The sequence below is a fragment of the Pseudorasbora parva genome, chromosome 1, assembly GCF_024679245.1.
Source record: "Pseudorasbora parva isolate DD20220531a chromosome 1, ASM2467924v1, whole genome shotgun sequence".
NCBI classification, from domain to species: Eukaryota; Metazoa; Chordata; class Actinopteri; order Cypriniformes; family Gobionidae; genus Pseudorasbora; species Pseudorasbora parva.
Genome location: NC_090172.1, coordinates 69,981,758 through 70,008,268, shown reverse-complemented (window position 1 = coordinate 70,008,268; position 26,511 = coordinate 69,981,758). Strand labels below are relative to the sequence as shown.

The 26,511-nt window shown below is 42.6% G+C and overlaps 1 protein-coding gene across 1 annotated transcript; it reads right to left on the bottom strand.

Annotated features, from left to right (window-relative positions):
- Positions 1-6,530: 6,530 nt before the first annotated feature.
- On the bottom strand, positions 6,531-26,261 carry LOC137082223 (butyrophilin-like protein 8). Its single transcript, XM_067447702.1, has 8 exons — positions 26,150-26,261; positions 25,937-25,993; positions 19,929-20,291; positions 11,721-12,014; positions 11,160-11,289; positions 11,092-11,102; positions 8,677-8,718; positions 6,531-7,455 (listed from the first exon to the last, which is right to left on the bottom strand). The coding sequence occupies exons 2-8, from the start codon at positions 25,989-25,991 to the stop codon at positions 6,731-6,733; spliced, it is 1,620 nt and encodes a 539-aa protein (XP_067303803.1). The 5' UTR covers positions 25,992-25,993; positions 26,150-26,261; the 3' UTR covers positions 6,531-6,730.
- Between the last annotated feature and the right edge of the window lie 250 nt (positions 26,262-26,511).

Below are 26,511 nucleotides of genomic sequence, written 5' to 3'. Positions count from 1 at the left end.
GGACCTTCAACATGCACTGGGACGGTTTGCAGCCGAGTGTGAAGCGGCGGGGATGAGAATCAGCACCTCCAAGTCCGAGGCCATGGTTCTCAGTCGGAAAAGGGTAGCTTGCTCACTTCAGGTTGGTGGAGAGTTCTTGCCTCAAGTGGAGGAGTTTAAGTATCTTGGGGTCTTGTTCACGAGTGAGGGAAGGATGGAACGGGAGATTGACAGACGGATCGGTGCATCATCTGCAGTAATGCGGGCGATGTACCGGTCTGTTGTGGTGAAGAAGGAGCTGAGCCGTAAGGCAAAGCTCTCAATTTACCGGTCAATCTACGTTCCTACTCTCACCTATGGTAATGAGCTGTGGGTCATGACCGAAAGGACAAGATCCCGGATACAGGCGGCTGAAATGAGCTTTCTCCGCAGGGTGGCTGGGCGCTCCCTTAGAGATAGGGTGAGAAGCTCGGTCACTCGGGAGGAGCTCAGAGTAGAGCCGTTGCTCCTTCACATCGAGAGGAGCCAGCTGAGGTGGCTCGGGCATCTATTTCGGATGCCTCCTGGACGCCTTCCCAGGGAGGTGTTCCGGGCACATCCCACCGGGAGGAGGCCCCGGGGAAGACCCAGGACACGCTGGAGGGATTATGTCTCCAGGCTGGCCTGGGAACGCCTCGGGGTACCCCCGGAGGAGCTGGAGGAAGTGGCCAGAGAGAAGGAAGTCTGGGCGTCTCTGCTTAGACTGTTGCCCCCGCGACCCGGCCCCGGATAAGCGGAAGATGATGGATGGATGGATATAATAATAATAATAATCAGCGCTGCCTTACAGTCACATTGTCAGGCAAAACTGGCCTAAATCTCCTTTATATTTTCCTCTTGTTCTTGTTAAATGTCACTCCTGTTTCATCCCTCAGGCTTATGAACAACTATGTATATAATACAGCAAAGCTGTATTTGCTTTTATCATTATGATTGATCATTGTTAAAGATACAACAGAAAAACTATGAGTGACAGGTAACGGCTCATAGCATCAGTAACTCCACAGCGGTTTCCCTCAGTGTTTGCAATGTCTGCTCAGAGACGTCTTTCAGCTGCTCGAAGATCTAACCTTTGGAGAACACTGTTCATTTTATACTCGAAAAATGTAAGCATCACTAGTAAGTATCATTGCAGCTCTAACAGCTCCAGCTCTTCTGGGAAGGCTTTCCTCAAGGTTTAGGAGTGTGTTTGTGGGGATTTTTGCCCATTCTTCTAGAAGCTCATTTGTGAGGTCAGGCACTGATGTTGGACGAGAAGGCCTGGCTCTCAGTCTCCGCTCTAATTCATCCCAAAGCTGTTCTATCGGGTTGAGCTCAGGACTCTGTGCAGGCCAGTCCAGTTCCTCCACACCAAACTCCTCATCCATGTCTTTATGGAGCGACGCTTTGTGCACTGGAGCGCAGTCATGCTGGGACAGGAAGGGGCCGTCCACAAACTGATCCCACAAAGTCAGGAGCGTGAAATTGTCCAAAATGTCTTGGTGAAGCATTAAGAGTTCCTTTCACTGGAACTAAGGGGCCAACCCCTGAAAAACAACCCCACCCCATAATCCCCCATCCACCAAACTGTACACCCACACTTTGCATTGCTCTTGGTGATGTAAGGCTTGGATGAGCTGCTCGGCCATGGAAACCCATTCCATGAAGCTCTCTCCGCTGTTCTTGAGCTCATCTGAAGGCCACAGAAGTCTGGAGGTCTGGAGCTGTTGACTCTGCAGAAAGTTGGAGACTTCTGCGCATTGTGACCCTCAGCATACGCTGACCCCGCTCTGGGAATTACATTGCTGTAATACTTTTGACAATATTGTGTACCTTCATTTCCAAGCCTGAAAAAAAGTTATCACTTACATCAAATTAAATAGAGTAAAGATAATGCATATTTTATGCGTATTTGGCATGCTGTCCAGGGGTCTGATTTTAGCCCAAACCCAGAGCAACACCCCCCCCCCCCACACACACACACACACACTTGCTTTTATGTTGTTATGAGTGTCATAGTGTCACATGCCTGTCCTGTCTTGTGTGCACATGTGGGTTTTGTCATTCTGAGCATGTGCTTATGTAATTGTCTGATCCCTCCCCCTTGTTATCTGATTAGTGTTTGATTTCTCCCACCTGTTCCCTCTTGATTTCTTCCCTTTATAAGCTCCTTGTGTTTGTCAGTCTGTGTTGGATCTTTGTGTATGTCTGCGTCTTCCGTCCTCCCCGTGATTCTGTTGGTTTGTTTTAGTTTGTATTTTTATTATTCTATTATGTGTTTTTCCCCCTCGTGGGTTGTTGTTTTGAGTTTATGTTTTGTTTTTGTAAATAAATTATCATTCTCCTGCACATGAGTCCTCGCACCATTTTCCCTTGTCTGTGACGTGACAGAAGGATCCAACCATAGAGGATTCAGCAAGAGGACAATTCAAAACAATTCAAACAATTGTTTGTTTTTGTTTTTGTTTTGTTTGTTTGCTCTTTGGACTATGGAGCTAAGCAGGCACGTACAGGTGATGCAGCAGGTGAACTCTAAATACATCCGCCAACAGGGGGCGGGTGTAAGAGAGTTCGCCTGCCAATTCCTTATTGAGGTGCAAGAATGGGAACCCCGGACTTTTGGGAGTTTGTGGAACAGCTGGACTCCAGTCCCTCTAGGACCAGGGGCTAGATAGCTCCAGGGGTTCCTGTTCCGGTGGCCCCAGTTCCAGTGGCCCAAGCTCCGGTGGTCTCTAAGAGGAGGAGGAAAAGGAAGGCTCCCTCCGTGCCTGTTCTTGTGGTCCCAGTTCCAGTGGTCCCTGTGCCGGTGGTCCCAGTGCCGGCGGATCGTATGCCGGTGATCCCAGTACCGGCGGATCGTGTTCCGGTGCTCCCGATTCCGGCGGATCGTATTACGGTTGTTCCAGTACCGGCGGATCTCTGTCTCTGTCTCTCCTGATGGGACAGGACATGTTCCAGTGGTCCTGAAACTGAGGAGGAGAAGGAAGTCTCCCTCCGGTGGTCCCAATGCTGGCGGATCGTATTCAGGTGGTCCCAGTGCGGGCGGATCGTGTTCCGGTGGTCCCAATGCTGGCGGATCGTGTTCCGGGTGTCCCTGTGCCGGTGGATCATGGTCCGGTGGTCCCTGTGCCGGTGGATCATGTTCCGGTGGTCCCTGTGCCGGTGGATCGTGTTCTGGTTGTCCCTTTGCCGGTGGACTCTGTTCCGGTGGACGCCGCTGGGCAGGAGATGCCTCCCAGGCGCCCTGTTCTCACCACACCTCCCAGGTGTCCGGCTCTCACCGCGCCTCTAAGGCATCCTGCTCTCACCGCGCCTCCCAGCCGTCCAGCTCTCCCCGCGCCTCCTAGGCGTCCAGCTCTCACCGCGCCTCCCAGGCGCCCTGCTCTGCCTGTGCCGTTGAGGCGTCCTCCTCGGCCCGCGCCACTGAGACGTCCTGCTCTGCCTGCGCCACCGAGGCGTCCTGCTCTCCGTGCACCGCCGAGGCGTCCTGCTCTCCGTGCGCCGCTGAGGCGTCCTGCTCTCCGTGCGCCGCTGAGGCGTCCTGCTCTCCGTGCGCCGCTGAGGCGTCCTGCTCTCCCTGCGCCGCTGAGGCGTCCTCCTCGGCCCGCGCCACTGAGACGTCCTCCTCGGCCCGCGCCGCTGAGGCGTCCTGCTCTCCGTGCGCCGCTGAGGCTTCCTGCTCTGCCTGCGCCGTTGAGGCGTCCTCCTCGGCCCGCGCCACTGAGACGTCCTGCTCTGCCTGGGCTCACTGAGGCGTCCTGCTCTCCGTGCGCCGCTGAGGCGTCCTGCTCTCCGTGCGCCGCTGAGGCGCCCTGCTCTCCCTGCGCCGCTGAGGCGCCCTGCTCTCCCTGCGCCGCTGAGGCGCCCTGCTCTGTCCCTCCCGGGCCCCCCTGGTCTGTCCCTCCCGGGCCCCCCTGGTCTGTCGCTCCCGTGCCCCCCTGGTCTGTCCCTCCCGTGCCCCCCTGGTCTGTCCCTCCCGGGCCCCCCTGGTCTGTCCCTCCCGTGCCCCCCTGGTCTGTCCCTTCCGTGCCCCCCTGGTCTGTCCCTCCCGGGCCCGCCTGGTCTGTCCCTCCCGTGCCCCCCTGGTCTGTCCCTCGCGTCCCGCCCTGGTCTGTCCCTCCCGCCCTGGTCTGTCCCTCCCGCCCTGGTCTGTCCCTCCCGCCCTAGTCTGTCCCTCCCGTCCCGCCCTGGTCTGTCCCTCCCGTCCCGCCCTGGTCTGTCCCTCCCGTCCCGCCCTGGTCTGTCCCTCCATTCCCGCCCTGGTCTGTCCCTCCCTTCCCGCCCTGGTCTGTCCCTCCCGTCCCACCCTGGTCTGTCCCGCCCTGGTCTGTCCCTCCCGTCCCGCCCTGGTCTGTCCGTCCCGTCCCTCCCTGGTCTGTCCCTCCCGTCCCTCTCAGGCCTGTCCCTTCCGTCCCTCCCTGGCCTGTCTCTCCCGTCCCTAGTGGAGCGTCTGGTAGCCGGTAGGGGGTAGTGTCACATGCCTGTCCTGTCTTCTGTGCACATGTGGATTTTGTCATTCTGAGCATGTGCTCATGTAATTGTCTGATCCCTCCCCCCTTGTTATCTGATTAGTGTTTGATTTCTCCCACCTGTTCCCTCTTGATTTCTTCCCTTTATAAGCTCCTTGTGTTTGTCAGTCTGTGTTGGATCTTTGTGTATGTCTGCGTCTTCCGTCCTCCCCGTGATTCTGTTGGTTTGTTTTAGTTTGTATTTTTATTATTCTATTATGTGTTTTTCCCCCTCGTGGGTTGTTGTTTTGAGTTTATGTTTTGTTTTTGTAAATAAATTATCATTCTCCTGCACATGAGTCCTCGCACCATTTTCCCTTGTCTGTGACGTGACACATAGTATATCATTTATGTTGATATTACCTGATTGTGTCTCTTATTTGCAGCTGCAGAAAGGCACAGAAAGCAGAGAGAGCACCATCTACAGGAACATCCAGTCCAATGATAAACAAGAACTCACCGCTCCGTTGTGATCATTGTGTTTTTATTAAATTAACACAAACATGAATCAACGCGCAGTTCACTGATCAGTTACAGTGTTTTATAAATGGAAAGTAGGAGTCCAGAGTACAACGATCATCTGATGAATATCAAAATGATTTGTTCAAGGCACCATTAGACATTATCAGTGTTGCCACAGTTACTTTGAAAAAGTAATCTGATTACTGATTACTGATTATTCCTTTAAAAAGTAACTTAGTTACTTTACAGGTTACTTAATTTTAAAAGTAACTAAGTTAGATTACAAGTTACTTTATTAGTTACATTCAGCAGTTGCCAACAACACCCCGGCCGCCTCAAAATAGAAATGACGACCGTTTTTGGCAACACACTTTATTGCATTTATGCCCGACCCTGACGGCCCCGACTTTTTTACGCTCCTTTTTTTAGGCTTCTCCTTAGTTTTATATTTATTTTAATAATTAAAATGAACAATGAGATGTGCTGGTGGAAACAACATGAGACCATGATAGCTTGCGCCACTGTCAAGATATGGCTCGCGCAGGGTTAAAGAGTCCGTTTCTTCAGTGCAGCTGCTAGAGTTATGGCCTTTTACAACTGGTTCCTTCATTCGTTTTCTCTGACCAGGTAGGCCTATCTATCTGATTGCGAAATGACCAGGAGTAACGTTAGGCCTAAATGCCTTCCAGGAGTCTTTCGAGACATATTTAATTCCGATCACTCAAACAAACCAATTCAGAAGGTGCATGAAAGCATTTAAGACGAAACCGGACAAATGTAAATGTATCTGGTTGTTTAAACTGCATGTGTAAATTTTACTCCTGGCAAATAATTAAAAAATAAATGTGTGAGAGCGTGTTATGGTGTAGTCAGATAGATATGACGGTGCTACTGCTACATCGCTGCAAATGAGTAAAGCTAGCCAACGCATATGGCCATAAATGAAACTTTAAAATAAGTCACACAAAACACAATCATCTTCAGTATAAATTAATGAGACGAATGATCTGACCAGTGCTTAGGTCGCTCTCTCTCATATTGCGATCTTTGAATTTGAAATGGGCTGCTGAATAAAATGCTGGAATCTTTTGCTTTGATGTGAACTCCATTAAATGAGCATATACCGCGGGAATTGAAGATCGGATTTATATTAATTTTGCTGAAGTGTAAGGTAGGCTATAAGACAACCTGCATGTACTTTTTTTTTTTTTTTTTTTTTTTAGATTGTGAAAAATTGAAAAAAAAATTAGATTTTTTAAACTACTTTGACATTAAAAACAAAACTGAACTATTTTAATGGCTGCAACAATGTAAAAAAAAAAAAAAAAAAAAAAAAAAAAAAAAAAACACGGCTCCAGCCGGACTCGGGCTGAGAATTTTGATAAGCTGTTGGTTTTTACTAAGGAAAATGACTAAAATAGTAACTCACAGTGACTTGGATAAGTAACTTTAATTTGATTACTGGTTTGGAAATAGTAACGCGTTAGATTACTTGTTACTGGGAAAAAGTAGTCAGATTAGAGTAACGTGTTACTGGCATCACTGGACATTATATATATCAAACATTCTACACATAATATTTCTCAATACCGTAAAAAGTAACAAATATTTCTGAGTATCATGTGTTGGGCCCCTTGATCCTAAACGAGAAAGAGATTTGTTCCCGAGTTTGAGTTTACAATTCCAGGAGTCTTTGGCATGAGCAGGAAAGCCATCTGTGTCCATCTCTGAGCTCCATTCTGTCTAAACTCTGGATTGGTCAGTCAAGCGTCAGTAAAGGTTGACTGGGCTGGATCGGTCGGTGAGGTTTCTGAGCTGTTTCCCAGTAAAGGTTGACTGGACTCTACAGGAGATTCTACAGGTTCTGGACAATCTATAATTGTATTCGGACTCTGATCACCTGCTCCTGGATTGGTCAGTAAAGGTTGACTGGACTCTTCAGGAGATTCTACAGGTTTTGGACAATCTATAATTTTAATCTGACTCTGATCACCTACTCCTGGATTAAAGAGCGGAGCGACTGACCCAGTGAATCTGGAGCTCATGGTCAGCAGATGTTTCCTCTCTTTGACATTGTAAAATGACAGCTGACCGTCATCATAATCTAACAGAACTCCCAGTCGTTCAGGTCTCGGCGTCAGTGAGAGTTTAACTGGTGGATCAGTGTTGGTGTGAAAGCCTTTAGGACCGTCTGAACACAAGAACCAGAAACCGTTTGATGGAGTAAAAGCAGATCTGTCTTTTAAATGAAAGTTTGTATGTTTCGCCACACCAATCATCCAGAAGTCTTTAGGAGGTGTTTTTTCTTGTACCAATGAAACCTCCCAATAGTGACGTCCAGATGTGAATGTTTGAGCTCCAGATGCATATAATTCATATGGAAATCCCTTTCTAGTGTGATTATATTCTGGAGAGTCTGTCACTGTTTTACTGTCCTTACAGACCGTCAGACATGGATGTGAACGGTCACGGTCAATAGTGATCTGAACTGAGAAAAAAATACATATATCAAGTAGTATTAATCCTCATGTGTGTGCAATATTTACACATACACTCACCTAAAGGATTATTAGGAACACCTGTTCAATTTCTCATTAATCCAATTATCTAATCAACCAATCACATGGCAGTTCTTCAATGCATTTAGGGGTGTGGTCCTGGTCAAGACAATCTCCTGATCTCCAAACTGAATGTCAGAATGGGAAAGAAAGGTGATTTAAGCCGTTTTGAGCGTGGCATGGTTGTTGGTGCCAGACGGGCCGCTCTGAGTATTTCACAATCTGCTCAGTTACTAGGATTTACACACACAACCATTTCTAGGGTTTACAAAGAATGGTGTGAAAAGGGAAGAGCATCCAGTGTGCAACAGTCCTGTGGGAGAAAATGCCTTGTTGATGCTCGAGGTCAGAGGAGAATGGGCCGACTGATTCAAGCTGATAGAAGAGCAACTTTGACTGAAATAACCACTCGTTACAACCGAGGTATGCAGCAAAGCATTTGTGAAGCCACAACACACACAACCTTGAGGCGGATGGGCTACAACAGCAGAAGACCCGATTTCTGTTGAGACGTTCAGATGGTAGAGTCAGAATTTGGCGTAAACAGAATGAGAACATGGATCCATCATGCCTTGTTCCCACTGTGCAGGCTGGTGGTGGTGGTGTAATGGTGTGGGGGATGTTTTCTTGGCACGCTTTAGGCCCCTTAGTGCCAATTGGGCATCGTTTAAATGCCACGGCCTACCTGAGCATTGTTTCTGACCATGTCCATCCCTTTATGACCACCATGAGCCCATCCTCTGATGGCTACTTCCAGCAGGATAATGCACCATGTCACAAAGCTCCAATCATTTCAAATTGGTTTCTTGAACATGCCAATGAGTTGACTGAACTAAAATGGCCGCCACAGTCCCCAGATCTCAACCCAATAGAGCATCTTTGGGATGTGGTGGAACGGGAGCTTCGTGCCCTGGATGTGCATCCCACAAATCTCCATCAACTGCAAGATGCTCTCCTATCAATATGGGCCGACATTTCTAAAGAATGCTTTCAGCAGCTTGTTGATCAATGCCACGGACAATTAAGGCAGTTCTGAAGGCGAAAGGGGTCAAACACAGTATTAGTGTGTGTTCCTAATAATCCTTTAGGGGAGTGTATGTGCATAAATGACTGAAGATGATGAAATGCATTTATAACTGAGAGGATCATACCTGCATGTTTCCTCAGTTCTTCTATATTTGTGTCTCCCTCAACTAAAATGACAAACAATTAGAGAAAGAAAGACTTTAGAGAAAGAAATATACAGCTGTAACTGAGAACATCTGAAGTTATCATCAATATTTAAGAGGAATTAATAGTTTGAACAACTTTAATACATTGTCAATTCCCCATAATGAAGTTATATTTTAGAAAAACACTGTCATTATTTTGTTGCTTCCACACAAACAGAAGATGCTCTTTATGCTGATAAAATTATTTATTAAATATGTGTCCAGTCACGGAAAGTAGGGACACAAGTCAGTTCTGGGGCATTTTGAGTTATTCACAGATTCAGAAAATATAGTCTCCAAGCTTTACAACAATATGTAACACATGGAAATCTGATAATATCTGGAGAAGTTGTGGCCATCTGAATGTAGGCCTTTAGAAAAGTGTAAACGAGAGAAAACAGCCTGTAAAGTTTTGCAGTTCTCACCTGTTCTCACACCAGTCAATTCAAGCAATTGAAGCATTATTCAAATTAATAGCAGATGTCATTACCATCTAAAAGCCCATTATAGTAATGGCGGTTTTTGGCAAGTGATACGATGCTAACAATTACAATTAAAACTGAGCTAGCTAATAACAATAGGTAGATATGGGAAGGTCTAAACATGGACTAAACATGAGATAACGCGTAGGCTACATGTTCTTAGAATGAAACTCACCACATAAGAAACAGAACAGTATTCTTGCAGATCTCGATGCCTCCAATGAAATAAGTCGCTCGGGCACACTTTCTCTTTGTCGGGGTCTTCTTTGTGGATGTAACCATCTCCGAAGTTTGCGCTGTGCGTCTGTTTGCCTCTAAATGTCCAATAATTTGCATGTCCTGCCACTCTTTTTACGCAGCTAAAGAATCCAGCCGTATGTTGTACATAATGTCTGGAGAAAGCTTATGTCTACAGGACTATCTCCCATGCAGAGAGTTCTCTTTTCTCCTCCTGTAGCATTTACAGTCAAAGTTACGGATTTTCCCCATTTCGCTGTCTTTATCCCCATCAAATGTTACCATCGATATAGCCTCTGATATCTTACGGTCCAACTCGTCTGACGCCAGTCTGATACATTCTTCCTCGTCTTCATCTTCACTCAGTTGTAGATTAGGGGAATTATCCCCTATTATGGCGCAGTCTTATTATGGCGCTTTCATCGTCGCTCTGATCGTCTTCACAATCTGTGAGCGCTTATTCATAAGCATCCGGCTTGTCGAAGAAGTACAATGAAACATTTTCGGTGTAACGGCCCGTCTGCGATCATCTTTGCGGCGTCCATCTTCATTGAATTTTGATATCAGCTAGAGCCGGCCAGAGCGATGCATAATAAGTAGCCACGCTTCCCTCGGAGGGCGGGTACAATAACAAAAGAAACAAAAGCCTGCTTATCCCGTATGGAAATACACACAGACAATGACACGCCCCTACTGCTTGCTAGAATCTCAGAAAACAAGCCGATTTCAACCTCAAAATGTACGCTTTTAAATACACCAATACTGCTTTCTCAAAAACGGAGAGGCTTCTTCGTGATCTCAACTAACAGATTCTGCAAAAAAACGAAAATCACAAAATTTGCAAAAAAAATGCTTCTTTCGCATTTTGCGCGAAAGTTGTGCTGCCGACTTGTGTCCCTGGTTTCCGTGAGGGGTCACATATGTTATAAAATTCTAAAAGTCCCCAATGTCTCTGTGTGGATTAATCTGGTATATGATGTTCTGGATTATCAATAATAAGAAAGTAAAAGCGATCAGTGTTTGCTGAGGTTGTGAATTCTTCAGAAGATTTCACAGGTCAGAGTTCAGCTCCAGCTCCATACACACACACCGTACAGACACCATACACACACCATACACACACACACCGCACACACACCATACACACACCGCACACACATCATACACACATCCAGTTTTCATGAAGATCAGGGCTGGAGAGGAACTTCTGAGATGAGCAGATCTTCAGGAGCAGCACTGATATTTTATCGGTTTGTTTTTGTCTTTAATCAGTTTGAGTGTAGAGCGAAGCGGGAGAGAAAGGAGGACACACTGTCAGTTTCCCAGATTAAAGTTATAGTTTGGACTGTATTCACATTATGTTCTGGTAAAGATTTCTGCTACGACGTGCACTTGAGCGTTTATGTGGGTGTTTAGTGGATCGCTTCAGATATTAATATTAACGGTTAATCTTCTTCAGATACCTTCTTCTGTTGGTCTCTGCGGAGATTCATTGTTTAGAATAAGAAAGCATTTCATTTTGAAGATTTAATTATTAATGTTTTTTTTTGTACATAATTTTCATTTAGCTGTTAAAGTAAATTCATGTGGTTTTGGCAATATGTGCAGTTTAATAAACAAATTTCTACCGTCTAACCATTTTCTTCCCTGAAAGAAAGATTTAATAAAATATCAACATATAAGCATGAATGCCTGCATAAAAACCTTCTGAAGACTAAGCAGACTGTACCTGTTAGTTTGTGTCTGTATTTGTAGAGGATCAGCCCAACCAAACCCAGAAGAGCACAAAGGAGAAGAATGATGAAGAAAGGAGCCTTCCATGGGTCTGATGAGTCTGAGGAAGAGAAACACCTTCAACATATATCAATCAAATACAGTGATTAGGCAGAACAATAGCTGGAGTGCCCATGATCGCCACCAGAGGGCGTCTCCTTCAGTCTCCTGTGCTATCTCATCATCAACTACATTACCCATAACCCATTGCCTGACTAATCATGATCTGATTACTTCCACCTGTGTCTTATTGTCTCATTTACTCTTGCCTATCCAAGCCCTGTGTTTCACTCTCACTTGGCGAAGTTAGATGTCAATTAAATATGCATCTGGTGTGCACTTTGGCCATGTTCACGCAGTACCAGAATATGGTTGTCAGTCCATTTCAGGTTATGTTCTGTGTGTGTGAACGGGACATTTGCGGTTGTAAATCCCAAAAAACTGTCTAGCCTTTGTTCAGTTATCTACAAATGTTCTGAGTTGTGCTCTGACCTGAAGAGATGATGGCTTGTATGTTTAATCTTCCCTCTCTAAACTCTCCAGTCTTGAGAGCCATTGAGCAGGAGACCAGTTGAGCGTCCGAGCGAGAGACGGCCGTCCAGCTGTGGACAGAGAACATCTCATCTGCTCCACGACTGCCAGATGTTCCTCCAGGATGGAGAACCTTTTGCTCATCTGACATCCAGGTGATGTTCGGCTCTGGGTACCAGCCGCTGGATCTACAGCTGATGTTCATACGGCCATCATCCAGAGGCTGTGGAAACAGGACAGGAGCGGATCCTACAGCTGGAGCAGAAGAGACAGATGCTCTACAATCACTGCAGGTTTATTTCTAATTTATTTGGGTGCATCTCTAGTGGTCCAGTGGAGGCTGCTTCAAAGCTATCACGTTTTCTGTTCTATGATGGTTAATATGAATTTCCTAGAACATCCTTATCCTTAGATTTATTTTTATTACCAACTCAATTTTCATAGCAAAATCCTCTGTTAAAAGAAAGTTGCTCATTGTCTATATGGTTGCAATATACAGTGTTAGATCATTAATGGACTAAAGTTTGACTGTATTTCTGTCATATATCTACAGAAGTTCTGGTAACACTTTACAAAACGGGTGCACTATTATGCATTAATTCATGCTTAACTAATTCACAGATAATCGTGAGTTAATGTATGACTAATGGTGAACCAATCCATTTATTAATGATTACTGCATCAGCAACTAATGCACATTCATCATGATTAATAGATTAAGTAATTATTAAATTGTTATCAATTAAATATGTCATAATATATTAATTCCTTAATAACATATTATATTAACTAATCATTTGAATTGTGTTAATTACCACAACGGGTCAAAGTTATGAATTTCAACTTCTAGTGTCTGCTTTAATGAATCATTAGCTCATGATTTATAAAGGTATCATTATGTGATGACTTTATTTGTTGAGGCACATGACTATTAACTAATTGATTAAGTAATATGTATTTGTGGTTTTGGGCTTTGAATTAATTTTGAATTAGTTAATAGTTATGAGATTTCTGGCAGCTGCGCACGGACTGGGACTGAAAATAATTCAGACTTGACTTGAGACTTGAATATATAGGGGCGTGTTATTCTAATGACGATCGTTTTCAGCCGCAGCATTTATCAAGGGCAAGTATTGCGTACACCTGGATTGCAGAGGTGCACACAGCTTCATAAATCAGACGGTGAGAGGAGTGTAAGCATAATCAATAGGTTACTGTCGTTACCCCACTTCTCTTTCATCATCTCGTTTCGAGTGGAGAGATCCACCTATGGGAAGGGCATCCATACCTGACCCCTGCAGAAGCATCCAGTTGCTCCAAACCTGACAAGACAGGCAAGACCGAATGTGCTACTGAGGTTCTGGTGACATCCAGCCTGCAGTAACGCACAAACGTATGGAGAGAAGCCCAACTGGCAGCAGAGCAGATATCCTGCAGTAATACTCCCCTGAACCTAGGACAATGGCTGTTTTCTCATGAGGCGAACAGATCTACGGACACCCATCTGAGATGAGTCTCAACTATATCATGTCTACTATCTGAGGGTGGAGGCGCCAATCTCTGAAGAGCGGGTTCCCCCTCGATAGAAGATCCGCGATTCTGTTCAGAATCCCTGGAACATGAGTCGCGCATAACAACAGGAAAACTCGCCCGCTCCATACCAAAAGCTTGTAAGCTAGGGCATGAAGATTCGACGAGCCCGCACCGCCTTGACGATTGATATAAGCCCCGTTTATTACGGGTTTACCGAGGCGATCAAAGCTGATACAGTGTTAGTGCTGTGAAACTCATTTGCTTGCTGGCTGATTGATTGTTCCTGATCGATTGCTCCTGTCTGTCTGCCTGCTGCTGCTGCCACCACAGTGTTTGTAGCTCTGTATAGCTGTGTTTGAATCTCTATTTGATATATTTTCTTTGTAATTTACACTGCTAAATATAACTTACTCATCACCATATAGTGTTTAATATAGCCTATCAATTTAAATTTGACATTACTAGCTTTTAATCTAAATCACTACCACACGTTAGCTTTTCGCTAGCCTGGTAGCTTTCCATCCCAGCATCCAGGTCTCCTGTTTTCTGAGTTCTATAGACAACTGTGGTGAGTTGGATTACTAAAAAGACTCCATCAGACAACTGTGGTAAGTTTTGGATTCATCAACAAATACGGTAAGCCATGTCTTCTTCTCCTGTCATTGTCACTTGCACTGCATGCTACATGTTTAGCATATCTATCTCCGTTGGCGAACAGGGCTTCACATGTGATAAATGTAAGGAATTAATCAGGCTGACGGAGAAGATTTCAGATTTAGAGACACGCATCCAAGCTTTATGTGAGAGTAGTGAGAATGTAACAGCTTTAGATACTGCTTTGGATGCGACTAGCTTAGTGAACACTCATTGTTTGGTTCCGGCTGAGCCCGCGCAGCAGGGCTGGGTGACGATGAGAAAGCATAGTCGCGGATCAAAAAACCGCTCTTCCGTTCCGATTAGAACATCAAACAGGTTCTCCCCACTCAGTGACGCACCCACTGAGGATCCTGTTGAAAGTGCCCTAGTTATTGGCGATTCAATTACACGGAATGTGAAAATAGAGACACCAGCCACCATAGTCACATGTTTACCGGGAGCCAGAGCGCCTGACATCAAAGCAAATTTAAAAGTGCTGGCTAAAGCTAATCGTAAATTCTCTAAGATTATTATTCACGTTGGCACTAATGATGTTCGACTTCGCCAGTCGGAGATCACCAAAATTAACATTAAAGAGGTGTGTAATCTCGCAAGTACGATGTCAAAAGCCGTATATTTCTCTGGACCTCTCCCCGCGAAAAGGAGTGATGAAATAGTTAGCAGATTATCATCACTCAATGGCTGGTTGTCTAAGTGGTGTCTGCAAAATAACATAGGGTTCATAGACAATTGGAAAAGTTTTTGGGGCAGACCTGACCTGTTGAAGATGGACGGCATTCATCCCTCCTGGGCTGGAGCTGCTCTTCTCTCTAGTAATTTGGCACATAGTCTTAGAGCTAAACCTTGACTCACTGGGGCCCAGGTCAGGAAGCAGACAAACTGGCTAAACCAACCGTCTGCTAGCTGTCTCACGTCACCAAAGTCAGCTAAATCCCAGCACATAGAGACTCTTTCACCTAGATATTATCACATAGAGACTGTGTCTGTTCCCCGAATTAGTAAATACAAAAAACCATCAAAACCATTCAACAGTAAAAATTTAATTGATGTCCAACAAATAAACAACAGATATAATACGGATGAACAATTGATAAAGCTTGGGTTGCTGAATATTCGATCCCTTTCGCCAAAAACGCTTGTTGTCAATGATATGATTATAGATCATAACTTAGATGTGCTGTGTTTGACAGAAACCTGGCTAAAACCTGATGATTACATTACTTTAAATGAGTGCACCCCCCGAGATTATTGTTACAAACATGAGCCACGTCTGAAAGGTAAAGGGGGAGGTGTGGCTGTAATTTATAATAATATTTTCAGTATTACTCAGAAGTCTAGTTTCAAATATAATTCCTTTGAAGTTTTGGTGCTTTATGTAACGCTGTGTAGTGTAAATGATAAATCCCGTTTGACATTTGTGTTGGCTACTGTATACAGGCCACCAGGGCACAATACAGACTTTATCAAAGAATTTGCTGGTTTTGTATCGGAGTTAGTATTAGCTGTAGATAAAGTACTAATTGTTGGGGATTTTAATATCCACGTAGACAATGAAAAAGACGCATTGGGATTGGCATTTAGAGACATTCTAAACTCTATTGGAGTTAGACAACACGTATCAGGACCCACTCATCGCCTTAATCATACTTTAGATCTAATAATGTCACATGGAATAAATGTTGATACTGTTAAAATTCTGCAGCAGAGCGATGACATCTCAGATCATTACCTAATATCATGTATACTTAATTTACCTAAGGCTGCAAAGCCATCCCCTCGCTTCAAATATGGCAGGACGATAACCGCTGCGACTAAAGATTGCTTTGTACATAATCTTCCTCATCAGTTCCATCTCCTCAGCATTACAGATAGCCAAGAGGAACTTGATGCTGCAACAGAAACTATTGACTCTCTCTTTACTAGCACTTTAGACATAGTTGCTCTCCGGCGCTTAAAGAAGATTAAAGCAAATAATCCAACGCCGTGGTACAACGAGCACACTCGGGCCCTTAAAACAGCAGCCAGAAAAATGGAGCGCAGCTGGAAGAAAACAAAACTAGAGGTTTTTCGCAATTTGTGGAAAGAGAGCATGATTGCATACAGAAAGGCCATAAAAACTGCTAGATCTGCTTATTTCTCAACTCTTTTAGAAGAAAACAAACACAACCCTAAGTATTTATTCGATACAGTGGCTAAATTATCACAAAATAAAGCTTCAGCTTCTGATGTTTGTAAACAACACAGCAGTAATGACTTTATGAACTTCTTTACTAGTAAGATTGATAATATTAGGAATAAAATTATAACCATGCAGCCGTCTATTACAGTATCACTTCAGACAGAGCACTGCAGGGTCACTGAGGAAAAATTACACTCATTCACTGCTATAGGAGGAGAAGAACTGGCTAAACTTGTAAAATCATCAAAATCAACAACATGTATGCTTGACCCTATACCGACTAGGCTATTAAAAGAGATACTTCCAGAGGTCATAGATCCTCTGCTTAATATCATTAATTCATCTTTGACATTAGGATATGTACCGAAAACTTTTAAGTTGGCTATAATTAAACCACTTATTAAAAAAACACAACTTGATCCTAAAGAATTAGTCAATTACAGGCCAATCTCGAATCTACCGTTTCTATCAAAAATACTAGAAAAGGCTGTGTCTTCACAATTATGTTCTTTTTTAGAAAGAAATGGTATATGTGAGGATTTCCAGTCAGGATTTAGACCGTATCATAGCACTGAGACTGCTCTAATTAGAGTTACAAATGATTTACTCTTATCATCTGATCGTGGTTGTATCTCTCTATTAGTGTTACTCGATCTTAGCGCTGCATTTGATACTATCGATCACAATATTCTTCTGAATAGAATCGAAAATTATGTTGGCGTTAGTGGAACTGCTTTGGCATGGTTTAAATCGTACTTATCTGACCGTTATCAGTTTGTAGCAGTAAATGAAGAGATGTCACACCGATCACAAGTTCAGTATGGGGTACCGCAAGGCTCAGTGTTAGGACCGTTGCTTTTCACCCTGTATATGCTACCACTGGGAGATATCATTAGGAAACATGGCGTTAGTTTTCATTGTTATGCTGACGATACTCAGCTCTATATTTCCTCACGCCCGGATGAAACCTACCAATTCACAAGATTAACAGAATGCATAGCTGATATAAAAAATTGGATGAATAGTAATTTTCTGCAACTTAATTCAGATAAAACTGAATTTTTAATTATTGGACAGAAAAGCTCCACAAGTAGTAACCGAGAATACTGTCTAACACTTGATGAGTGCTCTGTCAAGCCCTCGTCGTCAGTGAGGAACCTGGGTGTGCTCTTTGATACCAATCTTTCATTTGAAAGCCACGTTTCTAGCATCTGTAAAACCGCATTCTATCATCTTAAAAATATATCTAAATTACGGCACATGCTTTCAATGCAAAATGCTGAACAGTTAGTACATGCGTTCATGAGCTCAAGGCTAGATTATTGTAATGCTCTACTGGGTGGTTGCCCTGCTCGCTTAATAAACAAACTCCAGCTAGTCCAAAATGCAGCAGCTAGAGTTCTTACTAGAACCAGGAAGTATGATCATATTAGTCCAGTTCTGTCAACACTGCACTGGCTCCCTATTAAACATCGCATACATTTTAAAATCTTGCTTATTACTTACAAAGCACTAAATAGTTTAGCTCCCCAGTACTTAAGCGAGCTCTTAACGCATTATACCCCATCACGTCGATTGCGGTCTCAAAACTCCTGCCAGTTGATAATACCTAGAATATCTAAATCAACTGCAGGCGGTCGATCATTTTCCTATTTAGCTCCTAAATTGTGGAATAGTCTTCCTAGCATTGTTCGGGAAGCAGACACACTCTGTCAGTTTAAATCTAGACTAAAAAAACATCTCTTTACTATGGCATACACATAGAACATTTTTAACTTTCATTATTCAATTCAATTGACTGATTGTTAGGCTGCATTAACTAGGTCAGCCGGAACCGGGAACACTTCCCATAACACCTGATGTACTCGTTACATCATAAAAAGAGTGACATCTACGCTAATGTTAGTCTCTCTGTTTATCCCGAGGTTTATCCCGGATCTGGGCCCTGTCCGGATCGGATGGTGGACCTGCCTGGACATGACCAACGCATCCTGGAGTGTCTGCTGAGCCGTGTCAAATGGTGTCTCCTCCGAATTTGCCTCACTGGCACGACATGCTCAAAACCCGTCTTCGGCGCAATAATTCCGATCTTTCATGTATTCATACTCTTGTGTAATTGACGCCCCATCCTCAATAAACCTGTCTCTTCCGTGATACCCTGAAAATTTTGAATAATCCGATCTAATATGATTTCCGACCTGTAAGGTTGCCAGAATAATAATCTTACACGGTGTGTTAATAGGCCAGAGGAGAACTGGCACCCCGACTGAGTCTGGTTTCTCCCAAGGTTTATTTTTCTCCATCACGCCCTGATGGAGTTTTGGTTCCTTTCCACTGTCGCCTTTGGCTTGGCTTGCTCAGTTGGGGACACTAAAAATATGATTAAAGTTATTCAACTTATTATACAAATAAAATATATGAATTAGGTCTTATTTAATTCTATAAACTATAATACTGATCTGCCAACATTGTCGCTATATGATAAATTAAAATAAGCTGATAACATCACTGTTTTCTCCAGTACGGCTGTACAGCCAAATCTAATTTTGTCGCAATATTACCCTGTTTGACACTGTGAAGCTGCTTTGACACAATCGTGATTGTAAAAGCGCTATATAAATAAAGTTGATTGATTGATTGATAAGCCACTGCCGTGGTATTGTCGCAGCATACGAGCACATGATGTCCCTGCAGACGAGGCAGAAAAGGATTCAGAGCCTTCCAAATGGTTAGAAGCACTAAATAATTTATGTGCTCTGAAAGTAGTTTGCTCAGACGCAAACCGTTCACAGTTCTGCCCTCCTGGGTGTCACCCCAGCCTGCTAGGGACACGTCCGTCGTCACGACTTTCCGCAGCATGACAGTCCCCAGAGGGATACGCTCTGTGTAAAAGTCCACGCTCTTCCAGTGGCACAGAGCTGCTGCGCAGGTGCGCATCACTGTTACAGAGCAGCAAAGATCATGTAACGGGCTGAAATGTAGTGACAACCCATTTTATGAATGCCCTCATCCTCAGGAGTCCTAGTGGCAAAAACTGGATAGTTAAAGCCATTAGACCCTGTAGCCTGAGACGTGCGATATCGCACCCTCGCCCTCTCTGAACTGTGAAAGAGATTTCATCAGAGAGAGAATGCTCTCTTGAGAGAGACGAGCTCGCATGGAATTCAGTTCTTAGTTAGTAACAGGCAGTAACTGCAGTTCTCCGGGTTCTCTATTGCCTCTTCTGCGTGCTTGAGGCCCAAGCAGACCACACAGAAAGGGTGAAGATCCTTAGCAGCGATAAGAGACCCACACGTGGCCGGGCAGGCCCGTAATAGGCTAGCGACACAAGAAGCAGACTGAGAGAGCGACATACCTGCGAAAAACTCAGAAGGTCCGTGGTGGCAGCCGTGGAACAGGAAGACGGACGAGAGCGCGAGCGGCTAAGAATGCAGACACAGAATGTGTCGGCGGAGGCTGATCTGGCCATATTTCCTCCTGCACACAATAAGTGAGCAGTGCAAATCCAACCGAACTGTGTCAGTGCAGAGATCGCGAGAAGCAAATGGCAACTGATGTACGGTAGCATATGCAGCCTATGTATGCCCACAGGTAAGGGGTGGGGCCTTACTGGGCATTGGCTCCTGCCTCTCTTGTCAGACTTGGTGCAATTGGATGCTTCTGCAGAGGTCAGGTATAGATGCCCTTCCCATAGGTGGATCTTGAAACGAGATGATGAAAGAGAACTTACCCCAACATATACGCCCGTTTCTACGCAAGATTGATAAAAGAGGGCCCATGTATGGAAGTATGTGACTCACCAGTGACTTTGAGAACCATCCCTTGACTGCCATATATACTATCTCCACTCACATAACAGTGAATTGAGCCTTCATCCTGAATCCTGAGTTTCTCCAGCCGTAGCGAGATGTCTCCATCCTTTAGTCCTCCAGACAGATCTGAGCGCAGAGTCAGTGAGCTTCGGTTCCTGAATGATTCCTCCTGGAGATCCTGGATCTTCCCATCCTGATAGAATAGAACAGGGTTGCTGAACTGGTCATGACGGTACCAGCGGATCTCCAGAGCTTCAGCGTTCTCCGGAGGAGAGATCCAGCAGGGCAGAGTGACTGTAGACCCGACATGAGCCACTATCTGATCACCAGGAACCACAACACTGAACGACTCTGAGAGACAGACAGACAAACATAGAAGTGACTTTCAATCAATCAATCAATCAATCAATCAATCAATCAATCAATCAGTCATCTTTATTTATATAGCACTTTTACAATCACGATTGTGTCAGAGCAGCGTCAGTGTTAAACAGGATAATATTGCAACAAAATTAGATTTGGCTGTACAGTCGTTCTGGAGTAAACAGTGATGTTATCAGCTTATTTTAATGTATCATATAGCAACAATGTTGGCAGATCAGTATTATAGTTAATAGAATAAAATAAGACCTAATTAATTAATGTTATTTGTATATATAGTTGAATAACTTGGATCATAATGTTAGTGTCCAGGGTATCAGGGCATGGTGGAGAAAAATAAACCTTAGAGAAACCAGACTCAGTTCTCCTCTGGCCTATTAACACACAGTGGAGGATTATTATTCTGGACACCTTTAGGGTCAGAAATCATATTAGATCGGAATATTCTAATATTGAGGATGGGGCATCGATTACACAAGAATATGAATATTTGAAAGATCGGAGTCATTGCACCGTTGACGGGTTTATTGAGGATGACGAGCAGGTAAGGCAAATTCAGAGGAGACACCAATTTGTGTGTCAACTTTCAAACCAAACTTTCAAGCGTGATTCCTATTGGAATTGACTGGATTTCACGCACGAGATGTCAGAGCAATTAACATTGGCTTAAAATGTTACCGAACAACTGGTGTTTGAGACCTACTTGACAGTAAAATACCATTATATAAATGAATAGCTGGCCTTCTGACTTTTAGAGTGTATTACATATCTTGTATATTTTGTTATTCAAACATTATTTATACATTGTTTGTAGAACTTTTTTGTATATCTTCATAATGTTTGGTGAAAGTGTTCTTTGAATAAACATTTTTAAACAACTGTTAAATATTAATCAATAACTTTTGGGCTTGAACAATGACCTAAAGTTGAAGTTGTACAGCAAAATCCACTAAAATTGCTGTATTATGCCGTGCAGACAAGTCATTTGATAGTCATTTTGTAAAGAAAAACTACGTGCCTGAACACATACTGTAAGTACTCATTTCAAAACTATATCAAAACCTGTTTTGGGGTTTGTGTTCTCTAGCGCCGGCATGCAGATGAGCCGCTGGATGCATAGAAGAGTTTTATATTTTGGTTGAAAATGGTGTTGTGTAAGTGGCCCCAAAGTAATTAACTAATGATTTTTACAACAAAATTAATCAATCAAAAATTTACTTTAGCTGGAAAATAACTTTTTTATTTTCTTGGCTTTAACTTTTTATGTACAGCCAAAACAATAAAACTTCCATTAATCTCCTGTTACCACTGTAAAGCTGTTTTGAAACAATCTATACTGTGAAAAGCACTATACAAATGATGACTTGACTAAAGAAACACTGCAAGCCTGTAGACTGAACATACAATACACATGCACATGAAGTCATAATTTTCACAAATTTGCTTTTGTAGTTTACACAGACACAATAGCTGCGTTTCCATTGCAGATTTGCGAAAAACTTTTGCGATATTTCTTAAATGTCGATAAAAAACTGTTGCGAAATGACAGCGTTTCCATAGCTGCAGTTATGCGACTAAAACATATTACTTTCCTCTCGCGATAGGTCAGTCCAAAATGATGGCACTTGGTAGGTTTGTACATCCCATCCATCACACTAGCCATTATTTTTATTGGAAGGAGACATATGTGTTATCCAAGCATTAATGGCAAGGAAAGCCCCTTAGGTTACTTAAGCGGCACAGATATGAGGTGTGTGTGTGTGTGTGTGTGTGTGTGTGTGTGTGTCAGATCTGCTTCAAGGTCTTCATGATAATGTAGCATTTCTGTGTTTAGAATCCAGTATTACTGTAATCCTATATTGTCTTTTATGAGTTTAATAAAGAACTCCATCTCGTCTTCTCTCCAAACCGAACCATCATCTGTAAAGAATTATCGCCTTTTAAGCGCGGCAGGTTGACGCATATAGAGAAGAGCGAAATGTTTGAATTTGCATGTTAACTCAAATGTTTTATTTTTATTTTCACCACTTTCGTTATTTTGGCTAGATATTTGGTTTGATTGGCATTTGAACTGAATTTAGAAATGCTTTGGAAAAGAAAAAATTGGCATTTAATAAACAAAATAATTTTTTTGAAATGGAGACCGCGTTTGGAGTGAGTGCATGCAAAATAATTAGTTCCCCGAGTCCACAAATAAAAATAGACAGTTTATAGTATATAATTATGTCTTGAACTCATCTGTATAACTAAAAATGACAAGAGTATTGTGAATTGTTTCATCTCTCTTAAAGGAAGAAGGAAAACTGAGAACGTCGGCGCTTTTATCGGCCGTGGGTTAAAGAAAACAGCCTAACTACGAAACTAAATAGGCTGCGTTTAGGCCTAAACATTAGCCTGTTATATTATTATTTTAATGTATATGTTGGTTATGAAAAGTGAGCAGCATGCGCAAGAATCGTAATAGGCTATGTTTGAGACCTGGAGAGTCACATGATTTTGATCACTTCGAGTTTTATTTTCTAGAAAGTCTTTCTTAAAAAATACATTTAGTTTTGTATAAATTGTATTTTTACTTTGATCGATGTTTCATCAATTAAATGCCTGTTTATTAGATAAGAAGCAAACTAAGATCGTCTGGAATGGATTGACGTGCGTAACTGGCCTGTTTCCTCGGCCTTTGAGTAAGGCTGAAACTATAGGCTAGCTCTTTCTGCTTTAATACATTTCTTGAATATATGTCTTAATTACAGTATATATGGCCTGTAGTCCTTATTAGGAGAAAATATATGTCCTGTTAACTACATTATCTTGTTATTACGACACAATTGAGTGGAAAATATAATATATAGGCCCTATGTTTCAGCAATGCGTCACCGCAACAGGTGACATGTAAATGCGAAAAAAACGTTTCCATTGCAGTTTTGCGAAAATGTCCTTTTTCGAATCGCCTGAAAAACCACCTCATGAGAGCGTAAAAACTTTTTTGCGATATATGGGAGTTTTTGCGAAATTGCAGCGTTTCCATTGGGCGTATTTTCAATTCGCAATTTCAATTTGCGCAGTTTGAAGGGTAATGGAAACGCGCTTAATGACTGCATTATCTTCAAAAAAAACTTGTACCCATTTTCAAAAGTTTGTATTTTCAGGCCCCCAAAACTCTGCCATGTAAATGAACAGCCAAACCGTTTTTCAGTTTTTTAAAAAAACAGTGTTGTGTAAACACGGTCTCTGCTGACCCTCCAGAGCTGATTTGTGGTCATGTCTAGGCGTTTTGGACCTGCTGGAGTTTGTTTATTAAGCGAGCAGGGCAACCACCCAGTAGAGCATTACAATAATCTATCTATCTATCTATCTATCTATCTATCTATCTATCTATCTATCTATCTATCTATCTATCTATCTATCTATCTATCTATCTATCTATCTATCTATCTATCTATCTATCTATCTATCTATCATGGACCAGCTGGAGTTTGTTTATTAAGCGAGCAGGGCAACCACCCAGTAGAGCATTACAATAATCTATCTATCTATCTATCTATCTATCTATCTATCTATCTATCTATCTATCTATCTATCTATCTATCTATCTATCTATCTATCTATCTATCTATCTATCTATCTATCTATCTATCTATCTATCTATCTATCTATCTATCTATCTATCATGGACCAGCTGGAGTTTGTTTATTAAGCGAGCAGGGCAACCACCCAGTAGAGCATTACAATAATCTAGCCTTGAGCTCATGAACGCATCGACTAACTGTTCAGCATTTGTCTGAGCTTGTGTCATAGTTTAGATATATTTTATCCAATATATTTATTTATCTCTCTTTTTAGAGGTTAGAATACAGATTCTAGAAACGTGGCTTTTAAATGAGAGATTGGTATCAAAGAGCACACCCAGGTTCCTCACTGACGACGAGGGCTTGACAGAGCAGTCATCAAGTGTTAGACAGTATTCTCGGTTACTACTTGTGGAGCTTTTCTGTCCAATAATTAAAAATTACGTTTTATCTGAATTAAGTTGCCGGAAATTACTATTCATCCAGTGTTTTATATCAGCTCTGCATTCTGTTAATCTTGTGAATTGGTAAATTTCGTCAGGGCGTGAGGAAATATAGAGCTGAGTATCGTCAGCATAAGAATGAAAACTAACGCCATGTTTCCTAATGATATCTCCCAGTGGAGCAGATACAGGGTGAAGAGCAGCGGTCCTAACACTGAGCCTTGCGGTACCCCATAGTTAAGCCAACTTCATTTATATAGCGCTTTTACAATGATGGTTATTTCAAAGCAGCTTCACAGTGTTAAAACACAATTTTATTTAGATTATTATTCTGGCAACTTTACAGGGCAGAAATTATATTGGATCAGAATATTCTACATTTCTGGGTATCACGCAAGAGACGGGTTTATTGAGGATGGCAAAAATTGGAATATTCGAAGGATTGGAGTCATCGTGCCAGAGACGGGTTTATTTAGGATGATGTGTGGAGTAAACAATTATTAAATATGAATATTTGAATGATAGAAAACATTTGGCGCATCATAAAGAGGAAGATGCGATAAAGAAGACCTAAGACAGTTGAGCAGCTAGAAGCCTGTATTAGACAAGAATGGGCCAACATTCCTATTCCTAAACTTGAGCAGCTCGTCTCCTCAGTCCCTCAGTCTTATTTTTTATAAAAAGAAGAAGGGATGACAGACAGTGGTAAAATGGCTTTGTCCCAACTTTTTTGAGATGTGTTGATGCCATGAAATTTAAAATCAACTTATTTTTTCCTTAGACAACATATACTTACATGTTTATGACCTTTAGCAGTGTTTTATGTAACTTCAAAGGGTTTCCAGTAAAATGACACCAACATTTTGAACCTAGACAACTGTATGTGTGAATGGGAAGCTTTTCAATTTGGGTTGGCCAAATCCAGACGGAAATCCCAAAAAATGGCCCGGGAGTGTAAGAGGTTAAAATGATACATTTTCTCAGTTTAAACATTTGATGTGTCATCTATGTCTGATTCTGAATAAAATATTGAGATTTGAAACTTTCACATCATTGCATTCTGTTTTTATTCACAATTTGTACAGTGTCACAACTTTTGAATTAGGTTTGTAAGTAATAATAATCATGATGTTGAGGGGAAAAAAGGAGAAAGAAAGAACACACACACACACACACACACACACACACACACACACACTGCCCCTAAACCTACCCATCACAGGAAACATTCTGCATTTTTGCTTTCTCAACAAAAAAAACCCCTCTTGTATGATTTATAAGCATTTTGAAAAATGTGGGCATATTTCACCCTCTCCTTGTAATATGTCATACCTATGTCATGGGTGTCCAGATATTCACACACACACACACACACACACACACACACACACCTATACAAAGGCATAAACGCGGAGGGGTCGGAGGGTTGCCCACCCCTAAAAATATCATTAAAAACCACAATGTGTATTGTAAAAAAATCGAATGATCTATACTTAAAGTAATTGTGTACGTAGTAAAACAATAAAAACATTTAAAAAACTTTTTTCCCCTTTTTTCAGTTGTATTGTATAAAAATAAAGAGTATTATTATTAAACCTGTTCTTACCAGAAGTCTCTATGAGGAGATTCATCAGTAAAGCGAAGGTAATAATCGACATCATTCCTGAGGAAACACACACACACACACACACACACACACACACACACACACACACACACACACACACACACACACACACACACACACACACACACAGACTCAGGGTTAACATGTGAGTAACATGAGCGATATATTTGATGAGACTGTGGAGTAACTCACCGGAGAGGAAGACTCATTTAATCTGCCGTTTAGAAGCTCAACATAATCGATGAAATGGACGAAAATCTGACCCGATCAAAGCACCTGATTCTCCTCATGACTTTCCTTTCACTCTCTAAGCATAACGTGACTGCTCAATAAAACACCTCAGATGATTAACGTCGCTTCATAGCTGTGTGTGTGTGTGTGTGTGTGTGTGTGTGTGTGTGTGTGTGTGTGTGTGTGTGTGTGTGTGTGTGTGTGTTTTGTGTGGTTTATGAAGTGACTGAATAGACACAGATCTCGTCGCTCCAACCCTGAAGCCTATAAGGGATTTTTCCTCATGGATCGACTGTAGAAAATGTATCATATTATGAACATAT